A 20,601-nucleotide genomic window follows, 5' to 3' on the forward strand; every position below is an offset into this window, starting at 1 on the left:
AAGAATACTATTTCATCATCCCACAGGGCACTGTGAGGCCATAAAAGCAGTTGTGCGCAAAGTTGGCTCAGAATAAAGCCAGAGGTGTTAGGTAATTGCTGAGCTTGATTTTGTAGTGTGTTGTAATTCTAATCCCTGAGTACTTTCAATAGTAGATCATTAAGCCAGGCTACTGCCAGTCCCATGTTTGCCACTGCAGCACCTCCGAGAGATTCAAGATTGAACTTGTGAGGAAATGAATGTGTTTCTTGATGGTACACACAGTATTACTTACCTGAGCACCATTTTGATGCTGAGGTCTCCAGGAGCACTGGAGCATGCAAGGAGCATTGTTGTTCTATCATCTGTCAAGACCTGAAAGGAATCCCCCCACTATGGTATTTTCCATTTGCCTGTCTTTGGATTATGAACAGCATCAAAATGACCCAGGCTATTATCTGGTTGTTGGCAGTGATGGAGATGATGATAATAATAAAATAGTAATTGCACTTTGAAATACAACTACATTATTTGAAGCAGTAATGGCCTAAAGCAATATATAACCTATGCTACACTCCCTGTAGCCAAGAACACAAAATAAAACAGCAGAATCTCTCTGTGGTCCTGGCTATTTGGGGTTCCTTTGGTGTTCTTTGTCCTTGGTTTAAATGGGGACACATTTCTTTGTGTTTGTCCTTGAGTAACATCAGTTCTCAAGAGAACATGAGAGAATGCATATTAATAGAACTCTATAAAAGTGGGTTATAGATGATCTCATTAATAACTTTTTTTCTTACACTGGGTACCAAATCAGAAAAACTTAAAGTGGATTATAAAAAGAAGCCTTAGCCAGAAAGTAAGAGCTTAGCCATGAGTTTTGTTGCACATATAGTTTTCATTTTTAGGAGAGTAAATAGCTCTCTCTGAGGAACAGTACTTGAAAATGGGCCTGGCACCTGCCTAGCAGTTAATAAATGGCATCTGCTCAACTCATCCATCAGTATCTCGGATGAGCTTTCCCATTGACTCTAGTAAACATCCAAGCAATACATCATTTGAGCAGTATAATTGATGTTCAATTGAACGTGTGTAATACTTATTGGTATTGTTAATGATGCAGTTATTAATTAAGGTTTGTTATTTATTGCACTTTATTCAAGTTGAAACTCTTGGTCCAATCACACACAAAGATACTTCAAAATTTCATGGAAAATTAATTCACATATAAGTCTATTTTGGTGAAAAAAGTTTCGAGTTACATACATTGTGTTTTCATCATACGCAATGTTCACAACCTTTTTGAAGACTCATGATGCATGAATTTTAAAATTTTTGCACGCAAAAATTTTCATGAACTTGAAAGTCCATTTTCATGAACTTTTTGTAGTACCACATACTGGCATACCAGATTCTGTGAGAGATTTTATACAGACAGCTATTGACCTTAGAGTGACTTATTTTTGGTCTCTTTTTACCCAAGACTTTATTTATAATAAACATGACAAAAGTAAGATTATTTTTGTGATTTTTCTGAATGATTTCTGAGACATTGATATTTGTGCATGTTTATGTACAAATACGTGTGAATACTGTTTTAGATCATTTTACAGTGAGTTTCATGTGTGTTTTATACAATGCAGGGGCTTATTAAAGGGAATTATTTCTGTTTCCTGTTTATTCAATGGGAGATAAAAACATTTCAGTAGTAGGAAGGGTATTAAAGGGAATTATTTCTGTTTCTTATTTATTCAATGGGAGATAAAAGCATTCCTGTGGTAGGATCATAGGAATGAAATAATCAGTAAAATTATTGCTAGTAGTTTTTGTTTTGTTAGCTTTATTTGATATTTTTCATGTTTTGTTTTTCTCTATCTCTATACCATGGTATCCTATACCATTGCAATTACTCTCCAGCAGAATTTTTGGCTCAGTTTATAGACTTCTAAATAAATTTCACATGTTGTCATGAAAAATGGTCCACATCCACTCAGTCATTAAAAGTATTGAGTTCATATCACTTAATTCTCAACAGACACTCATTTCCTGTCTCTCTGATATGTACCCAGTTCACTTTCTTGTCATTGATGGATATATATTTTACTACAAAGGACAGTAGAAATATAACATTTTTGCTAGTATTTATTTCCACGTCCTTTCCTTCTGTTAATCTCATTTTATCATGTTGAGATTTGGTCAGTGAATTTCTCGGCAATGACTATTGTCTGCAAAGTCCTTACATCTTAGTACTGGGCATCCCTTGGTCTTCACAACACAGCCCATGTTCACACGCATCCTTTGTTCGTGCTGCCTCAGTGCCTGTAGCACAGAAATCTGTCCTCCCATTAAATCCTGCTTTAACTTTAAGGAGACCAAGAAATAAGAGCTTTACTTTCCACTTCCACTCCTTTCTCCTTATTATTTCCTTGCTTGATCATTGCCCAATTTATGAGGACTTTACTATAAGAGAAGAAAGATTAGGCAGGCTAAGGGAAGATTAGAAACGAGAAAGACTAAAGCTAGGTTTACTACGAGATGCTTGACTCAACAAGCTTGTCTTTACATACACTGTCGACTCACAGTAAGACACAGAGCCAAGTCACATAACAACCACAGGTAGGAGCATCATCAGTTTCATGTCAAGGAGCTTATAGCTTAGTACATGATATAAAGGATTTACCAAAATAACTCAATGTTGAACATAGTAAGTTCTATGTACGTGCGATGAGGCAAGGCGCATTAGGCCTTGGTTGGGAGAGAGAATATTTACTACGGAGCAATCCCCCAGAGTTGCCCTGCAGCCTTTGAAGGATGATGGAGTAAGGAGAGGAAGGTTTCCAAGCAGGAGGAAAGCAGCAGGAGCAAAGGCCCTGAGAAGGAGAATGGTGGGTAAAGTCAAAAAGGCCAGAAAGCAGGCTGCAGCCTGCTCGTGGAACACCTTGCTCTTTGAAGAAAGTATCGGGAAGCTCTTGGTTTCGTTTTGTTTCAGCAAAAGAGTGACTTGTTTTTGCTTTTGTTTAAGAAGATCCATATGACTGCAGTATTGCAAATGACACTTATGTCAGTTGGAAGTCAAGTACAAGAATCCAGAAGAAAATCAAATTACAGCCATTGAAGGGGAAACAGAGAGACAATGAAGAAAATAAAAAGAATTGTTGTACTTATTTTGGACATTTAGAGATTGGAGGTGACAGTGGGACATTGTGTCCAATGTCAAGTGACTTTTCTTCGACTATAGAATACAAAACCCCTCCATGTTGTATTCCATTTTTTAAAATGATTAAAAAATGTTTTTATTGGAAAGTTAGATATACAGAGAGGAGAAAAGACAGAAAGAAAGATCTTAGGTCTGCCAAGTCACCCCCCAAGTGGCTGCAATGGCCAGAGCTGAGACAATCTGAAAACAGGAGCCTGGAACTTCTTCCGGGTCTCCCACGCGGGTGCAGGGTCCCAAGGCTGTGGGCTGTCCTTGACTGCTTTCCCAGGCCACAAACAGGGAGCTGGATGGGAAGCGGAGCTGCAGGGATTAGAACCGGTGCCCTATTGGGATCCCAGCACTTGCAAGGTGAGGACTTTAGCCACTCTGCTACCACATCAGGCCCAATATATGCCATTTTTATATGCTGAGAATCAGAGTGACATTGATGTGCAACCAAATTCCATTACTCTCTCGGACTTCTGTTGAACACATACCGTATTTTAGAATGAGGGGAAAGTCTGTCTTATCCTTTCTCACTAAAAATGTTGACTCCTAGTCCACAAACAAACCATGCACAGTCATTCTTCTCTTTGTAAATGCTGTTGATGTTTTCAGACATTGACGTAAAAACTTGAAGTGCCCACTCTGTAAAAGGCATGAAGTTTGTGACTAGAAGCCAACCATAGAAGGAAGCCGTGCTGTGGGAGACAGTGTCACAGCCCCTGTTCATCCCTTCTTGCATGGATAAATGGCCCTCATTCTGTTCCTTCTTCATAGTTCTCCTTCACCATCCTGTCTGCATTCCTTCTCTTTGATTCCGCCTCTTCTGCCTCACTACCTTGGCCAGCAAGTTGCAGTCTAAAGAATCAGCTGCCCGTCTTTTTCATCCATCTCAGAATCATGTTGATATGTGACCAAGGATTTCTTTCCTGCACTTTATCCTGGAAGTGGTTTGTCCCTCATCATTTATCCTATTATTATTTCAAGATTTTTACTCACTGTTGCATTGCTCTGTACTGATTTTGTTTTGTCCTTTTGATCAGCTCTGCTCTTTACAGCTGATCAGGCTAGCTTGGAACTAGAGTCTTGTCTTCCATAGCAACAGCAGTCATCTTCCGAGTCTTCTGTTTTATGTTGGGAGATGTTTTGTTGCAGAGAAACTGCCGTGGGTTTTACAGTCAGTGACACCATGATGCAGGCTGCTGCACATGAGCTTCTTCTGGATGCACAACAAGCTCCTGCTTCTACAGCTTCTGTTGCTTTGGTTTGCTCGTTTCAGAAATGCTATTCATCATATCCCACAGCGCACTGTTAAATGAAACACACGGAAACCTGCACACAAAATAGGTGTTCTAACAAGCATTCTTTCTTCTTATCTAGTTTGGTCAGTTTTTAAGCATGCTACAAATTCTTTTGTAATTATAAGGATCATTCAGTCTCTACGTAGTGGGGCTAATCACTAAGTAGAGATTAATTCTGCCCAACTTGCTTCTTAATTAGTGTGAAAAAGTTTTTTTTTAAAGTAATATGCTGATGGAGAATGGTTAACTATAAAATATTACTGTAACAAGAGATGTTTGAAAAAGCAACATTGAAATTTATACTTTCTCCATTTTGTCAAACTTATGAAGAATAACATTCTAGATAATTAGGATCGATTCAATTTCCTTCGTGTGTAAAGGATCACGTAAGGTAGGTTTTGTGTGGATTCTTGAGTGCTGTCTCAGACCTTTGATCCCGAATCCATAATGAACTCAGTTACGGTCATGTTTTAAAAGCTCTCCAAATGATTATTAAAATATCTCTAATAGGATGCCCTGTGTTCTAGAGCACACTAAGCATTATGCCACAATTAATGATTCGCACTTATTAAATCATCTCACTAACAAAAACTTGTGTGTTTGCTTTGTGAAAATGTGGGATGGAGTGACCCTGCTCTTACAAGACCCACCGACTCCTCCTTGCCTCTCCTAGAGAATAGGGCCATCTTTTGTGTGGGTCACTGGTGGACCGCATGGAAGACACCTAACACTTGCTTCTAGTTTGCCAGATTCTTTTTTAAGCCTCCCAAATATTGATGCTTCTAGCAAGCAGATGGAATTTATTAGGTACACTTGCCTTTCGGTAAGAGTCAGTGACATACTCTGGACAACAAAGCAAACTGAGAGATGTTTGAAAACAGTTTCTGCTTTGTACAAAAGGTGGGGTGATTTTTTCTCCTCTCTGAATTGTGTTTCAAAGCTAAGTGTAAGTTAAACAATGTCTGAGGCAAAGTGTGGAAGAAAACTAAAAGCACAGTGGACTTCCATTTAATGCCTTCAAATTGGGACTTATGCTCTTGCAGCCATCCTGTGTCCGAGGCAGCCCCTCACTTTCCCTATATTGATTGCTTACTTGATACGATAGGTGCACCAGTTGATAACTTACTATTGACAATTGCTTCCTCGTTTTATTACTTGACTGTGATTTGAGAAATTCAAATGAAAAAGTACAGCTATTTCATCAGAGTGGAAGGAGCACTAATAACTCTCAGGAAACTGCTTGTGTCCAGATAATAAGTGGTGAGGCTTTAATAGATCATCTTATCCACAGGGTGTCAGCCACATCAATAAATGAGAACAGTGACTGTCATGAAATTAGTACAAAAATTAAAAAGTAGATTAATTCTTCAGACGAGGTATATATCAAACAGATCCACTGTCTTCAGTTTTCTATGAAAAAAATATATTTCTGATTATTGCTTGTTAATCCTATGTGTTCTATATGCCCTCCAGTGCAAATTAAGGGCAGGAAAAGAGTTATGCATTCAAAAGCTTAATCAGGTGACAACTAACACATAAAATGTGAATGCAGGTTTTTCCTAGTAGTGATTGACTCTGTGTTCCCTGGAAGTAAAATAATGATATGTAATTTAAATGAAAAATCTTGGAGGTGTTATGTGATTGTATATAATGTTGAGATACAACTGGGGGGAAAAAACTAAACAAGATTGCAAGGAATTTTAATTCTCTGGAAAATAAGACAGGGATGAACTCTATTAAAAGAAGCTTTACAAACAGAAATGTTTAAAAAAAACAGGATTTTCCTCTTCAGAGGATCAAAAAAATAATGCAGGATTGTAACAGTTTTCAGCTCTATAAAAGTGTGAGGGCAGAGTGACAGAAGCTCATGGAACTGGAACTTGAGGGTCTCTCTAGGAATCAGTGCGCTTTAAACCACATCCTTAGGTGCCACTGGTCTGCAGAATGGCAAGTTCCTCAACCACCCATTTAGCCAGGATGATCTGAAAATATTCCGGGAGAGGGGTGGGACTTGAACCTATGCCAAGCACAAGAGAACTTCCATCCTTGTCATTATTTCCTAAAGAATACAGCATAACCTGCATTAACCAAGATTTCCTTGTGTTATGTGTTTTAAGTGATCTAGAAATTATTTAAAGTGTTTGGAAGAGGGTAGGTATCATTACACTGTGGGTCAGTTTGCTGTTAGAGATACCTTCGTTCCCATATCAGCATTCTGATCATGTCCCAGCACCTCTATTTGCAATCCAACTTCCTGCTCATGCAAATGGGAGGCAGAAGATGATGGTGGACCAAGTGCTCTGGCCCCTGCCCTCTGTGAGGGAGACCCAGAATGTGCTCTCACCTCCTGGTTTCAGCTTCTTGGCTCTTACAGGCATTGAAAGACCGACTCTCTCTCTCTCTCTCTCTCTCTCTCTCTCTCTCTCTCTCTCTCTCTTTCTTCCCTTTCCCTCCTCCCTCTCCCTATCCCTTTAACGGTTTCAACAAATTAATGAATGTTCGGGAAATAAATAGGAAAGTATAAGAGAGGATGTGCATAAGGTAATATTAAAAATGGTAATATGCAACATGATACATGAGGAACTTGAGCAGCCACAGCTTTTGTTGCTTACATGGATTCTAGAACCTTCACCTGTGAATAGGAAGGAACCGCTGTTTTCCCACAGCTCCTGTGCATTCTCTTCCTTTTCCTTCCTGCTGTCTCACCTCATGAGTTTCCACTTCCTCAGTTTCTCCTTTCGACAATTCCAGTTGTTTGTTATTTCTAACGTCATCCTCTCTCTCCTTCTCTGTCTCTGCCTCTCTCTCTCTGTCTCTCTCTCTCTCTCTCTCTCTCTGCTTCTCTCTGTGTGTCTCTCGCAATCCAAGAGCCCAGAACCCAATCTGGATCTCCTCCTCGGGTGTCAGTGGCCCAGGTTCTTGAGTTATCACCTGCTGCCTCCCAGCGTACACACGAGCAGGAACCTAGATCAGTAGCACAGTAGTTTGGACTCAGGCATTCCTGGAAAGGATGCAGCTTTCCCAGGTGGCAGCTCAACCACACTGCCAAGTCACTGCCACCATGTTTTTGGATGTTTTGGTACTTCATCTTTTATGCAACATAAAATTTTCTAAATATTTTCTTACCCAAGTATTGCTTTATTGACCCACTTAGTAAGTTACCAAAATAAATAAAAATACCTTACATCACTCATTTAGGAAAGACAGTTGGAGAACTAGTGAAAGAAATGGATTGGCTCCCAGTATGTTCCCATTTGGAATCATAGAACAAACTTGATTCTGTGTTTTTTTTTTAAAGATTTATTATTATTGGAAAGTCGGATATACAGAGAGGAGGAGAGACAGAGAGGAGGAAGATCGTCCATCCGATGTTTCACTCCCCTAGTGAGGCGCAACGGGCCGGTACGCGCCGATCCGATGCCGGGAACCAGGAACCTCTTCCGGGTCTGCCACACAGGTGCAGGATCCCAAAGCATTGGGCTGTCCTCAACTGCTTTCCCAGGCCACAAGCAAGGAGCTGGATGGGAAGTGGAGCTGCCAGGTTTAGAACCGGCGCCCATAAGGGATCCCGGTGCATTCAAGGCGAGGACTTTAGCCGGTAGGCCACGCCGCTGGGCCCCTGATTCTGTGTTTTAAAAGTTTTACCAACACAGTCGTTGTGCCATCACTCTTATTGGCAGGTGCTCCGATCTTCAGCTGCAGGTGCCTCTCCTGCCCCTGACCAGTATTGTTAGGTGAATGACCATCACTGTGTTCCTGGTCTCTCAGATCAAATCTTGATATGAATGACTTTGGAAAGGAAGTATTTGAATGTTCCCAAAGGAAAGTTGAGATGGAAAGTTAGAACTACACAAACCCTGGTTCACTGGGATGACTCATTTACGAATAACCCAGAATACTGTGTATGAGAAAGGAGGCACAACTAAAGTTTTACTTTTTAAAATGCAGTTATTTATTTTATTATTTTGTGATATGATTCCATAGGCCTGGATTTTCCTTCCCCCTTCTGCAAATCCCACCTCCTGCCCCTGATTTCCCCCATATCATTACTTTAATATAGTCCTTCACAATCAGTCATAAGTCCATCATTCTGGTATTTCAGTTACCTTGACATTGTAGGCATGGACAATGGCAGAGAGTCCAGCATCTTATTATCAAGATACATTCAACAGTTTAATGGGGGCCCAGCGCAGTAGCCTAGCAGCTAAAGTCCTCGCCTTGAACGCACCGGGATCCCATATGGCCGCCGGCTCTAATCCCAGCAGCTCTGCTTCCCATCCAACTCCCTGCTTGTGGCCTGGGAAAGCACTCAATGACAACCCAAAGCCTTGGGACCCTACACCCACGTGTGGGAGAACTGGAATGAAGTTCCTGGCTCCTGGCTTGGGATTGGCACAGCACTGGCTGTTGCAGTCACTTGGGGAGTGAATCATCCGACAGAAGATCTTCCTCTCTGTCTCTCCTCTTCTCTGTATATCTGCCTTTCCAATAAAATAAGTAAATCTTAGAAAAACCAATTTCATTGGGAGTTCATCTTTGATTTATAAGTATAGACGCATACTGCATTATATCTTCACATCTGTATGTGATAGTCACTACTACATAGTTACTGTACATCCCCTTAAATGAAAAGCCATAAAACAAAATCAACAACAGAGAGACAAGTAGAAAATGTGCAGCAGGAAAGTTAAATGGTAAAGTTAAATGAGTATAAGAAAACAAAACATTTTGAATGAATGAATGAAATGAAAACAAAAATATCACACCCCCTTGAGATGTAACAAAACAGTATTGAAAGTACTATTGATCTTGTCTTTTGCATGAAGCTTGCCTTATATCACAGAGAACACATTTGTCCTTTTGCGATTGACTTGTTTCACTAAGCATAATGGTCTCTAGTTGGAACCATTTGTTGCAAATGGTAGAATTTCATCGTTTCTATTGGCTGAGTAGTATTCCATGGGTAGGCATCTGGGTTGTTTCCATGTCTTTGCTATTGTAGATTGTGTGTTGTAAATATAGGATTACAGACCCCTTTCTGATATGCATATTTCATTTATTTTGGATATATTCCTAGGAGCTGGATAACTCGGTCATGTGGCAGATTTATTTGCAATTCTCTAAGCACTCTCCATGCTGATTTACATAGTGGTTGTACTAGCCTACACTCCTACCAGCAGTGAAGGAGGGTACCTTTCTCCCCACATCCACCCTAGCAGGTGTTGTAGAGTTCTGAATGTAGGCCAATTACACTGGAGTTAGATTGGACTTCAATGTGGTTTTCATTTGTATTTCCCTGACAGCTGGGGAGCCTGAGCATTTTTTCATGCCTATTAGCCTTTGAATTTGTTCTTTTGCAAAATATCCATTCATTTCTTTTGCCCATTTCTTCACAGGGTTGCTTGTTTTGCTGCTTAGTGTCTGAAGCTCTCTGTAAATCCTGGATATTAGTTCCCTATCAGCTGTGCAGCATGCAACGATTTTCTTCCATTCTATTGGTGCTTTTTCACTTTGTTGATCGTCTCCTTCACTGTACAGAAGCTTCTCAGATTGATGTAGTCCCATTTGTTTATTTTGGCTTTGGCTGCCTGTACTTTTGGTGACTTTTCCAAGAAGTCTTTCCTAATTCCTATAGCTTGTACAGTGCTTCCTATGTTTTCCTCTAATGGTTTGATGGTTTCTGGGTGCAGATGTAGGTCTTTGATCTATTTAGAGCTGATTTTTGTACAAGGTGAAAGGTGGGAGTCTTCTTACCTCTTCACGTTGCTATCCAGTTGTCCCAACAGTGGTTTTTGAAGAGACCAGGATTTCCCCTGGATGTTTTCAGTTCTACTTCTTGAGAATCAGGTGAAGCATGAGCGGAAAAGCCAGTGAGAGGATAGAAGATCTGGTATGAACATTCTATGTCAATTTCCATTGGTACCATCAAAGCACAGGGAATATTCCAATGCAAGCCGTTTGGATGTGAGATTCCTTCTTTCTGGATGCTTTGTCTTCCTAGTAAGGGTGCTATGATGGCCCCAAGGCTGGACACCATCGTGGCCTGGTTTAGCACAGCTGAATCCTCAAACAGATGTGTTCTGCTGAGTGAATTACATTCCTGATGTTTTCATCGTGAACTCATTAAGCAGAGGAAATGGATATTTCTTCAGACATGGGTTTGACATTCCATCGTATTGTACCATAACAGGACAGGCAGTGTGCAGACAGTGGGGCTGAGCCAGTAGCTGCTGCTGTAAAGGCCTTGGTTATCTCATTTAAACAGATATTAAGTAAATGTGGGTGCCGGTGGTGCGATCATCAGCCGCTTTCCACTTTTTGAATAAATTGCTTAGAAGGAATCTTTTGCCTACCAGATGTGACCTAGATTTAGATTTCCAGAGGCAGAGGAGGGACAAAAATCTCCATTGTGTTAAGAAACAATTGCTGGTAAAATGCATGGCAAATGAGCTTATCTCACTTTTCCAGGTGTTTGGACTAATATGTTATGGAATTACCGCTTCATTTATGAAAAATAATTGAGGAGAATGTTCCAGCAAATCAAATTTGGATAAAGGCTTGGGGATAGCTATTGTGTTGTTAGCAAGTCTTCAGACGGCAGAAAGAACAGAAGCCAATAGAGATAATAAAAATATAAAAACCCTGTGTTTGAGAAGAGTCTCTTATGAAAGGGTCAGGCATGGGGGTACCTTCCAGCTTGCATTGTGCGTTAGTGAAATACTGAAGAACAACACGAACAATTACACTCCTCTCAGTGTGGATGAAAGCTGCTTCAAAACCAAAGCTTGTCTGTCTGCTGATGCCGATAAGGTCTTATTGCTCTGTTAGATATGGCATTTTAAAAAAATGTGACATCTTTATTCTCTCTTACCCACTGTCTCTCCTTTCTCATTTCCTTTCGTCTTCAGGAGCCGCCACTCCAAAACCAGTCCCAGAACCCGAGAAACAAACGGACCACACAGTTAAAATTGCTGGAGTCATTGCTGGCATCTTGCTGTTCGTTATTATATTTCTTGGAGTTGTGTTGGTAATGAAGAAAAGGTGAGCTATTGCCAGAGACCTGGTGATGGGCCATCGTTTGCCAGGTTGCTTTGTGGGTGTGAATATGTTCAGTTAGTGTGTCACATCTGTGACTCTGTGATTGGTGGCATTTTATTATTATTATTATTATCATTCGGCATTCAAGGTGATGGGACAAAAAATTCAGAGTAATTGGTTGTTGTTCTGCATAAATATACAAAATGTCAGAATAATTGAAGAAATCTGTGTCTTCTCACCAGGAAAGCCATTTGTTTACCAGGAAATTGCTAGTACTTATTATTAACATACTTGTATTTGATATTCCCAAAGATAGGAGAATGAAGACTTTTCTTTATCATTATAGTGAAAATGATGATGATGATGATGATAGAATTTAGTGAGCTAATGTTGTGCACAGATCCCATGCTAGGGTGGTTCATCAGCACAATATCCCATGAGAAAGAATATCTTGAACAACCAACAACACAAAACCTCAGGGCAGCCACAGAAATAAGGACAAATCAATCCCAGAGCACGTTGTAAGAGCTTGTAAGAGAGCCCTGTCTAGCTGAGGGGCTTTCTGGGGGGAGGAGCAAACAGATTTGACTACAGTGAGCAATCCTCGGCTCCCATCCACAGGAACTAAGCAGTGTGTTGTGGTTAAAAGTGTAAGAACTTGCTTCATAATGAAATCTTTCATTTATGTACAAACTCTCAACATAAAAATAGAGATGGAAAGAAATGATAGAATAACTTGTCCCAGACAAAGGGGACACATCGATCTCGTTCCCTTTTCTGTGTAATGTGAAAATACAGAATTGAAGAGAGGTCATGGCCGGTAGAAGCTGGAGGAGGTGAAGGCAAAAACATTTGGTAACCAGTGGTCTTGAAAGTCTTACCTATTCATGCAAAGAGGCTGGAAGAGGCCCTGAAACCCACCAATGTCCTTTAAGTAATGACAACTAATTGTTATCGCAGAAAGGTTGCCCTGATGTTAGCATTGAGCACATTGACAAGCAAGAGCTAGAGTTAGGAAGAAGTTAATGCGAAAGGAAATAGCTAGTTGGAAAAAGAAAGAAAAATACAGAGAATTCCTGCTTCCTGGTTTGGGCAAATAAATGAAGTTATTATCACTCATTAAAATATAGAATAAAGGAACTAGAACATAAAAAGGTATAGTAAAAAGTTCATGGAAAGGTAAGTTTATGTTGGAGAAGTATTTTTTTAAGTCCAGGCATGGTGTTTTCATAACATAAATATCACTAAATATGCATCTCCATCCTATGCATGAATTTCAAAAATTTATATACCAAAACAAACATTTTAGTTCCAGTTTCCTTGAGATGTCTGAAGGTGATGTGAATTTGGCAAGAAAAGGTAGAGAGCTCAGTTTTGCATGTTTCAAGTTCAGTCTTCCCTGTAAAGTCAGTGGAGACACTCGCTGTGCAGTTGGAGATGCTGTTGGGGTGCAGGAAGAATCTTTGTCATGGCCCGAAAGTCACCAGAGTTTCTGGAGCTGAAGCCAGGGGTTAGCTCGGGTCACTCAAAGTCCCTCTTAGAGTGAGAAGAAAGAATTTTGAGGATGAAGATAAAACCTTGGAAAACAGCATTTAAAAGGGGTGAGTTGATATTGCAAATATATTCACACACATCCCTCTGTTTCTTATTTCTGCTCTCCTTGCATGGTTTTTGGTCCAGTCCAGCCCCAAGGGGGGCTGCTCTTCTGCTACAGCTGTCGTTGGTTTGGGGACCACTTCGTTTCAACTCTTCTCCTTGTCATCTGTATCTTATCCCTTTTTCTCTCTTTCCCGGGTCACTGGATTCCTTGTTGCCTTTTCAATTCTCTTTTTTTCCTATTCATTCTATTTCTCTGTACCTTTCTTTTTTTTTACACTTCCTCTTTGGCTGTGTATTTCTCTTCCTCCACATTTGTTTCTCTTGTTTCATTTATATTTTTTTTTCTTTGTTCTTCCCATTTCCCAATCATAAAGTTTCCTTTGAATGCTCTCCATCTCACTCTACGTAGGCATGTTATTTATGTAGATGCATTAATTTTGACATCACTGGCTTCCTTTTTCTTTCTTTCCTTATTTCTCTGTAGTATAAATCTAAGCAATAATAGACTGTTTCACTCCTGGATGTTTAAACTCAATATTTCCTAAAGAGTGGTTTTAAGTTTTTATGTTATCTGGTAAATTCTTTGCAAGGAATAGCCAGAAACTACTAATCCACTTGCCCTGTGACCTTCGATAAGTGTTAACTAACCCTCCAAGGATCTATTTCTGCAGGATTTGTTCATTATGCTATATCTGGGTCTCCCAGGTAGTCAGTGAGGTTGTGTTATACATTATGCACTTAAAGATTGCCCGCAGTGACGTGTGGCTCCAGCACTTAGACTCCACCTGGAAGTTACGTCAGAACTTCCAGAATTATTTTCTAGGTGATGATCTTAAAAGGACTGTCCTGCCAGCATGTGCCACTTTGCATTCAGTGTTTCTGACATAAAAATACTCCTTCCATCAAGCACATTATAGATTATTTATAAACACAAAACTTGTCATAAAATATAGACCTCAACAGTCATGTGGTACAAAGTTTCCTATTAAATAATAATTCTTGAAACTTCTAATTGTCCATGGTTTTCCTACCAGAATTCCAAATTATAGTTTTAAAGCTATAGTTTTAAACAGAATAATTAAAGCATGGAATGAATCATAGATAGGTTGCTGGAGCGCTATTGATGAGGAACAAGCATATTTCATTATTTAAACCTCCCGGTAGCTCTCTCAGAAACTCTTTGTTCAGTCACTTCAAGCCCAGAAATATTCGAGGGTGAGCACTTGATCTTTCAGCCACACATTTCCCACTGTCACACGGAGGCCCTCGGTGTAACAGCGGAAGCTGGGGCGAAGTAAAGCAGTGGGAGGAAGGAGTGCAAGAGAGCTCCCTCAAGTGTCCTTGTCACGGTTCCATCAGTCATTTCTGCTGCTTGGAACCTGAAGCCATCAAAATCCCACACTGCTTCCTGGGGAGGGGACCTGAGTCTTCCGAGTCAACTTAAAGTTAGACTAAGCCCGGCAGAAAGTATGGGTGAAACAAGTCTGCTTGTGCTTCTGGAGGTCTGCCCTGCTATGCAGCAGCCAGAATGGAGGGGGTGGGGTATCCTCTGTACTTGTCAGCATACAAAGCCTGCCCAGCTGGAGATGTGGAGCTGACAACCACAGGCTCTGGAGGATGGTCAGGCTTCACATTGCAAGACATTCTCTCTCTCTCTATATATATATATTTTATTTTTAATTTTATGGTGCAATTCCATAGGCTCTGGGATTTCTCCTACCCTTTCCCCAAAGCCCCTTCCCCACAACTGGTTTCCCCCATGTTATTACAATAGTATAGTCCTTTAGAGGCAGTCATAAGTCCATCATTATCCATCACAGGATTCAAGTGTGTCCTGACATTGCTGGTACAGACAATGGCAGACAGTCCGGCATCCTATTGTCAAGGTATCCAACAGTTTCACTGGGAGTCCATCTTTGATTTGGAAGTAGAGATGTATACTGCATTGTACCTTCACATCTGGATGTGATAGTCTCTATTACACAGTTACTGTACATTTCCTTAAGTGAGAATCCAGGAAACAAAGCCAACAGGAATAAAGTTAAAGCAAAAAATTTACAGCACCATGGAGTTAAGTAACATGCTACTGAATAACTAATGCGTCGATGATGAAATGAAAAAAAAAACACAAAAGCTTCTTGGGGAAAATGATGCCACCGTATGATTTACGTGTCAGTGAAGAACTTACTTCATAGGAGAAAATAAACTGTTTTGAAGAAATGAAAATAAAAACAATACCAAAACCTGTGGGTTGCAGCAAAAACAGTGTTGAAAGCGTTATTGATCTTATAATTTGCATTAAGATTACCTTATATCAGAGAAAACATATTTGGCTTAGCTGAAGTAGGAAAGGGCTGACGTAGAAAAAATGGTTTTTCCAGGTGGGTGTCTAATAGACAAAATGTAGAATCTGTTCAGCTCATACTAGCTTACAGACTTCATTATAGGAAATAAGAGTGTAAAGCTTAGATGACCATCAGAGGCTCTTGGCTCCGATGTCTAATTCTGTCACCTCTCAATGACTAATTGATTCTGGAATTCAAATATAATATAAAATCTTCTTTAAAAAGTTCTTATAAAACCTACTCAGTTATTTATTCTGTAAAAAAAAAAGTTCTTGTTTTAAGTTTACCTTCTCAGAACGATGTTCCTGTAGTGGTGCCACATTGTTGGTGCACCGGATGTAAACAGAGCAGATGAAGTCACTGCCTACAAGAAGCCTCGCGTACAACCCCAGAGCAGTGTATTCTGCAGCTCAGTGCACAGGAACCGGAGCTGGAGATGCCTACATGTTGTATCTATATATCATTACCTGTATTTACCTAAATGGAAATAACTGCATTTTCAACATTTTTCTTGAGGAATAATTTATCTCAATAACATGTTTGACAGAATGGAGTACTTAAGTACCACCAACTTTACTGTGATTAATTGCATTTATATTGTTTCTAAAATTGCTATAGATCTTTCAGAAGTTTCAAAACATTTGTATTAACTATAGTAATAGCTGTTGTGGCACATGAAAGTCATAGGACCTGTGGCTATTCAAAAAACAAGGAGATACGCATTTTTGGATGAAATAGTAATAGTAGTTTTTTTATTATGTTAACACCTGTTATAGGTAAATATAAATATTTGTCATCCTGAAATGCCATACTTCTATTTCCTTTCCTTAACACATTTTAACACATGTACATTTTGCAAATGCAGTATATGTTGTTAAATATTTAGCATCCATTCTATTTAAACAATGCTAGTATTACCAAGAAGAAAATTGCAGTAAAAATAGGAAATAGTTCTGAAGATCTCATGAAACGGAAAAAGATAAGAGGGAAAATGTGATGAAAGCCCTGAGTTCAAACAGATGCCTGTCGTGTGTGGCCGGAGGCAAGCTGGCGTTAACTGTACTTCCTCCGCTCTACCTGTTTACATATGAGACGGAATTTTCCCCTGTTACAGTTAAGTGTGACTTGCATGTGGAAAGCATCTTAAGTCTGCGAGCTTTCTTCAAAGTTCACTTTCAAAATCACACCTTCTGACCCTGTGTAGAAAAAGACAGATGTACACTTTCTTTGTGATTAGTCTTTGAAAATGCAGTCATAGAATAAGAACCAGATGCTGAAACTTTCCAGGCAAGCACACGCTTTGGCATGTTTGCATCAGAGCCTGTGTGTACTCAGACATGTACAAATGCACCCTCCCAATGTATCCATTAGCTGCTGACCTTGTGGAATGAAGATCAGCTGGACAAATTGGATTTTGTGAACACCTCTTTTAACCCCTACTTAATGGGATCACTCTAATATGTGCTATATTCTCTCCTGGTTTTGAACCCAGTCTAATTGCTTTGTTGACTCTTTTTTTTAGGGATTCTTTGGGAGCTCTTTATTAATATTTTTAAAAGAAGGATAAAGAAGATATGCATGAGTTTTTCATTATCTAGGAAAAAAAGTGTCTGACAAGTAATGAGGGCATTGCTGGAACCTTACAAACCTGGGTCCACAGCCCAGCACTCCAGCTCTCTCCTTCCTGGCAATATGTTTAGTTAAATGAGATATTTCACATTGAGCTACTTTGACTGTGTGGTACATGATGATGAAAAATGATGTGTGCTTTGTTGGGGAAACCTGAAATTCATATGAATAATGTTGGAACATAGTTGATGCTTGAGGACCAAGACATTCAAGACCTGGTTGCTGGCACAGTAGTCTGTGATAGAACTTGGGCTGGAATTGAATAGATCGACTTCTTTTTTTAGAAAATTAATGTTTATTTGTTTATTCATTTCTTTAATTTTATTTATTTGGAATACAGCAACAAAGAAGGAGAGAGAGAGAGAAGAGAGATGTTCTATCCACTGAATCACAAAAGCATGGCAGGGCAAGCCAAAACCAGGAGATGTCCTCTGTGGGTGGCAAGGACCCAAGTAATCAGGGTTGTCCTCTGCTGCCTCCCAGGGATATTAGAAGGAGCTGGAAAAGAAACAGTAGCGAAACTCCATGCCAGGAGATTTCTTACATGGTAGCTTAGCTCAAGGCACCACAATGCCTACCCAAAATGTACGCTTCTTAACCACAGTGGCTCATGGGAGAAAAAGGTCATCGGGCGTCTTGTTCCGTGCGTTTCCGGTTCTCTTTGTGACCATTCATTGAAAACAATGCGCAGTCATCAGCTTGCATCCATACTTGTGAATGGTTCAAGGGTAGTTTATATAGCCTTCCTTCTATCATTGTAACAAACTGCCCATGGTATGCACTACTTAGAAAAAGATTTAATGAATTCCTGTTTTGGTGAGGTGATTCTGAGTCCAAAGTCAGTCGGCTCCTGTGGGTTTGGGAGCTCGTGGAGGTGGTGGATGGTGGTCTGCCACAGTGAAGCATGTGGAGGTGGTGGTAGGAAGGAGTGTGGACATGAGTGGAAGAGCTTCTATCACCAGATAGCAAAGTCCGAGAGGGAAAGTCAGGATCCTGTGTCTACCTGAGGGGATAGCCCAGTGATTTAAGGACCTCCCCACCCCCAAGACCTCACCATAAAGATTTCACCACCACTTAATATCACCACTGTGTAGTATCACCTTATCTATAATCATGAACCTTTGAGGGACATCTGAGTTGATGTCGTAACTGTGACAGGTGCTACCTGTCCTTTCTGTGGTGGTGACTATGAGACAATGCTTTATAATCAACTTCAACACCCATATTCACACAAAAGTGCTTTGCCATAATAGACAAATAGTATGCATCAGTGATAAAGAAAAAATGCTCTTCTTTTAAATTTGTGTGTATTTGTCTTTCTTATTTTAGTTTTTTAAACAGCTGAGAGAGAGAGAGAGAGAGAGAGAGAGAGAGAGAGAGAGAGAGAGAGAGAGAGAGAATCTTCCATTCTTTGGTTCACTCCCCAAATGAGAGTGGGCCGCATCTATGCAGGAACCTGGAGCTCACCCTAGCTCTCCTTCATTAGTGCTAGGGACCCAGTACTTGAGCTGTCACTGGTCACCTCCCTGGAAACACATTAGCAGGAAGGTGGATCAGGAGCTGGGCGGGAACTTGAACTTGGGCGCTCAGGTAGGACAGCAGACAGCTCAAAGAACATCTTAACTGCTATGAAAAATCCCTTAAAGCCCAGAAAAGGATTCTGGCACTAAAGCCTTGAATTGCTTCGGCTTTGCTTTCATTTTTCTGCAGATTTATGCTTATAATTTGTTAATTTTCTGAAGTATAGTTCTAGTGGACAGAATCCCTACTTTGAATACTGTGGGTTTTTCTTAACTTGAAAAATCATCCTGTAGGCTTTTAATTTAATATAGCAAAACAATTGAAATGAATATGAGTACAGTTAAATTCAAATATAGCTTAATTAAAGGAAAAAATAAGCTCGTTGCTGTTTTTCAAAGTATCATTATTTCTGAACCGGTTTGGAAGTAGTTTTATAAATTCGAGGGAACTTTTGAATACTCTGGAAAATGAAATTAAAAGTTTATCTGGACAAGATGTCATTTTGAAGTCTATGTATTCTTTTTTTTTAAAGATTTATTTATTTTATTACAGCCAGATATACACAGAGGGGGAGAGACAGAGAGGAAGATCTTCCGTCCAATGATTCACTCCCCAAGTGAGCGCAACAGCCAGTGCTGTGCTAATCCGAAGCAGGGAACCAGGAACCTCTTCCGGGTCTCCCACACAGGTGCAGAGTCCCAAAGCTTTGGGCCGTCCTCGACTGCTTTCCCAGGCCACAAGCAGGGAGCTGGATGGGAAGTGGAGCTGCCGGGACTAGAACCGGCGCCCACATGGGATCCCGGGGCGTTCAAGGCGAGGACTTTAGCCGCTAGGCCACGCCGCCGGGCCCAGAAGTCTATGTATTCTTTACAGTATGCATTCCCATGCACTTTTGAAGATCTCTCTTAGTGTACACCATGGAAATTTTTCTATAAGTTTCATCAGTTTAGATTAAAATATATTCTATTCCAAAAGAGAGTAAACAACCCCTGGATGACTTTTTCATCTACAGGCATCAGTCCTTAAAATAAAATAGAAGATTCCATTTTCCAGTCTTGCACCTAGTGCGTCTCCAGTGGGAAGGCTGGACTCCTGTAACGCAGTCAGAAAATCTCGTTTGCATCACCCTTCTGTTGCTAATGGCTCTCCCACCACCTCTTTGTACGGCATTGTTCCTTGAGTGAGTTTGATAAGAATTTGTGTTAAACATTGATTCGTTGCCTCATGTCAAAAAGAAAACAAATCCAGAGGGGGAAAAAAGCCATTTGCTGAAATACTAAGTATTATGCGGTTTTTTTTTTGTTGGAAGCTATCAAAATGCCATTATCCCTTTAACTGATTTGTCTAAAAGCCTGAATTGGGGATTTGGAATCAGCAGTGTGTAGTTGCAGAAATTGGCTATCCTTAAAGAGCATTGGTCATCTTGAATACCTAATTCTTAAGTATGATCTTAACCTTTACTAAAGGGGGAGGGAAAGAAACCTCGCAAGTGTGCTAAGGTCTCCAAAGTAAGGTGGTGAGGCAGCATTTGCTGAGAATCTTAACTCAGCAGCTGTCCTTCCAGAAAACAAGTCCCCCATCTGGGGACTCCTGTGAAGTGTGTCTTCACAGAGAATTGCTTAATCGTAACTGCATTCTTTGATTTCAGCTTTGTTTTGACAGTAGTCAATATTTTCCTTGTATAATTTGTCCAATGAGGGTTGACTGACTTCTCACGTAAAGGTTCGTAGGTGTATAGCTTACGGAAAAGTAACCCAGGTGCGCACAGGCCTTGGTGTAGAGTATGTGTTGTACAGCTTCACTCAGGTCTAACACAAGAGCACAGTCTTCTCTACCCATGGGAAGGGACTTTTATTGGCAACACACCGTTGTTTTGTTTATTTTGGTTTGGGTTTTTGGTTTATTTGTTTGTTCTTGAAATGTGCTTATTTCAAAGGCAGTTACAGAAAGCGATGGGGATGGATCTTCCACTCTTCAAATGGCTGGTTCACTC

General features: G+C 40.2%; 1 protein-coding gene across 4 annotated transcripts in view; it reads left to right on the top strand.

Annotated features, from left to right (window-relative positions):
- PTPRM (protein tyrosine phosphatase receptor type M) overlaps positions 1 to 20,601 on the top strand; it is a 787,515-nt gene that overhangs the window by 537,733 nt on the left and 229,181 nt on the right. For all 4 annotated transcript variants that reach the window (XM_058676819.1, XM_058676821.1, XM_058676820.1 and 1 more), the window contains exon 14: positions 11,385 to 11,517. In XM_058676819.1, the coding sequence (XP_058532802.1) occupies positions 11,385 to 11,517 (133 nt within the window). The remainder of the gene's footprint in view (positions 1 to 11,384; positions 11,518 to 20,601) is intronic.

This window comes from Ochotona princeps, chromosome 18 (genome assembly GCF_030435755.1).
Source record: "Ochotona princeps isolate mOchPri1 chromosome 18, mOchPri1.hap1, whole genome shotgun sequence".
Taxonomy (NCBI): Eukaryota; Metazoa; Chordata; class Mammalia; order Lagomorpha; family Ochotonidae; genus Ochotona; species Ochotona princeps.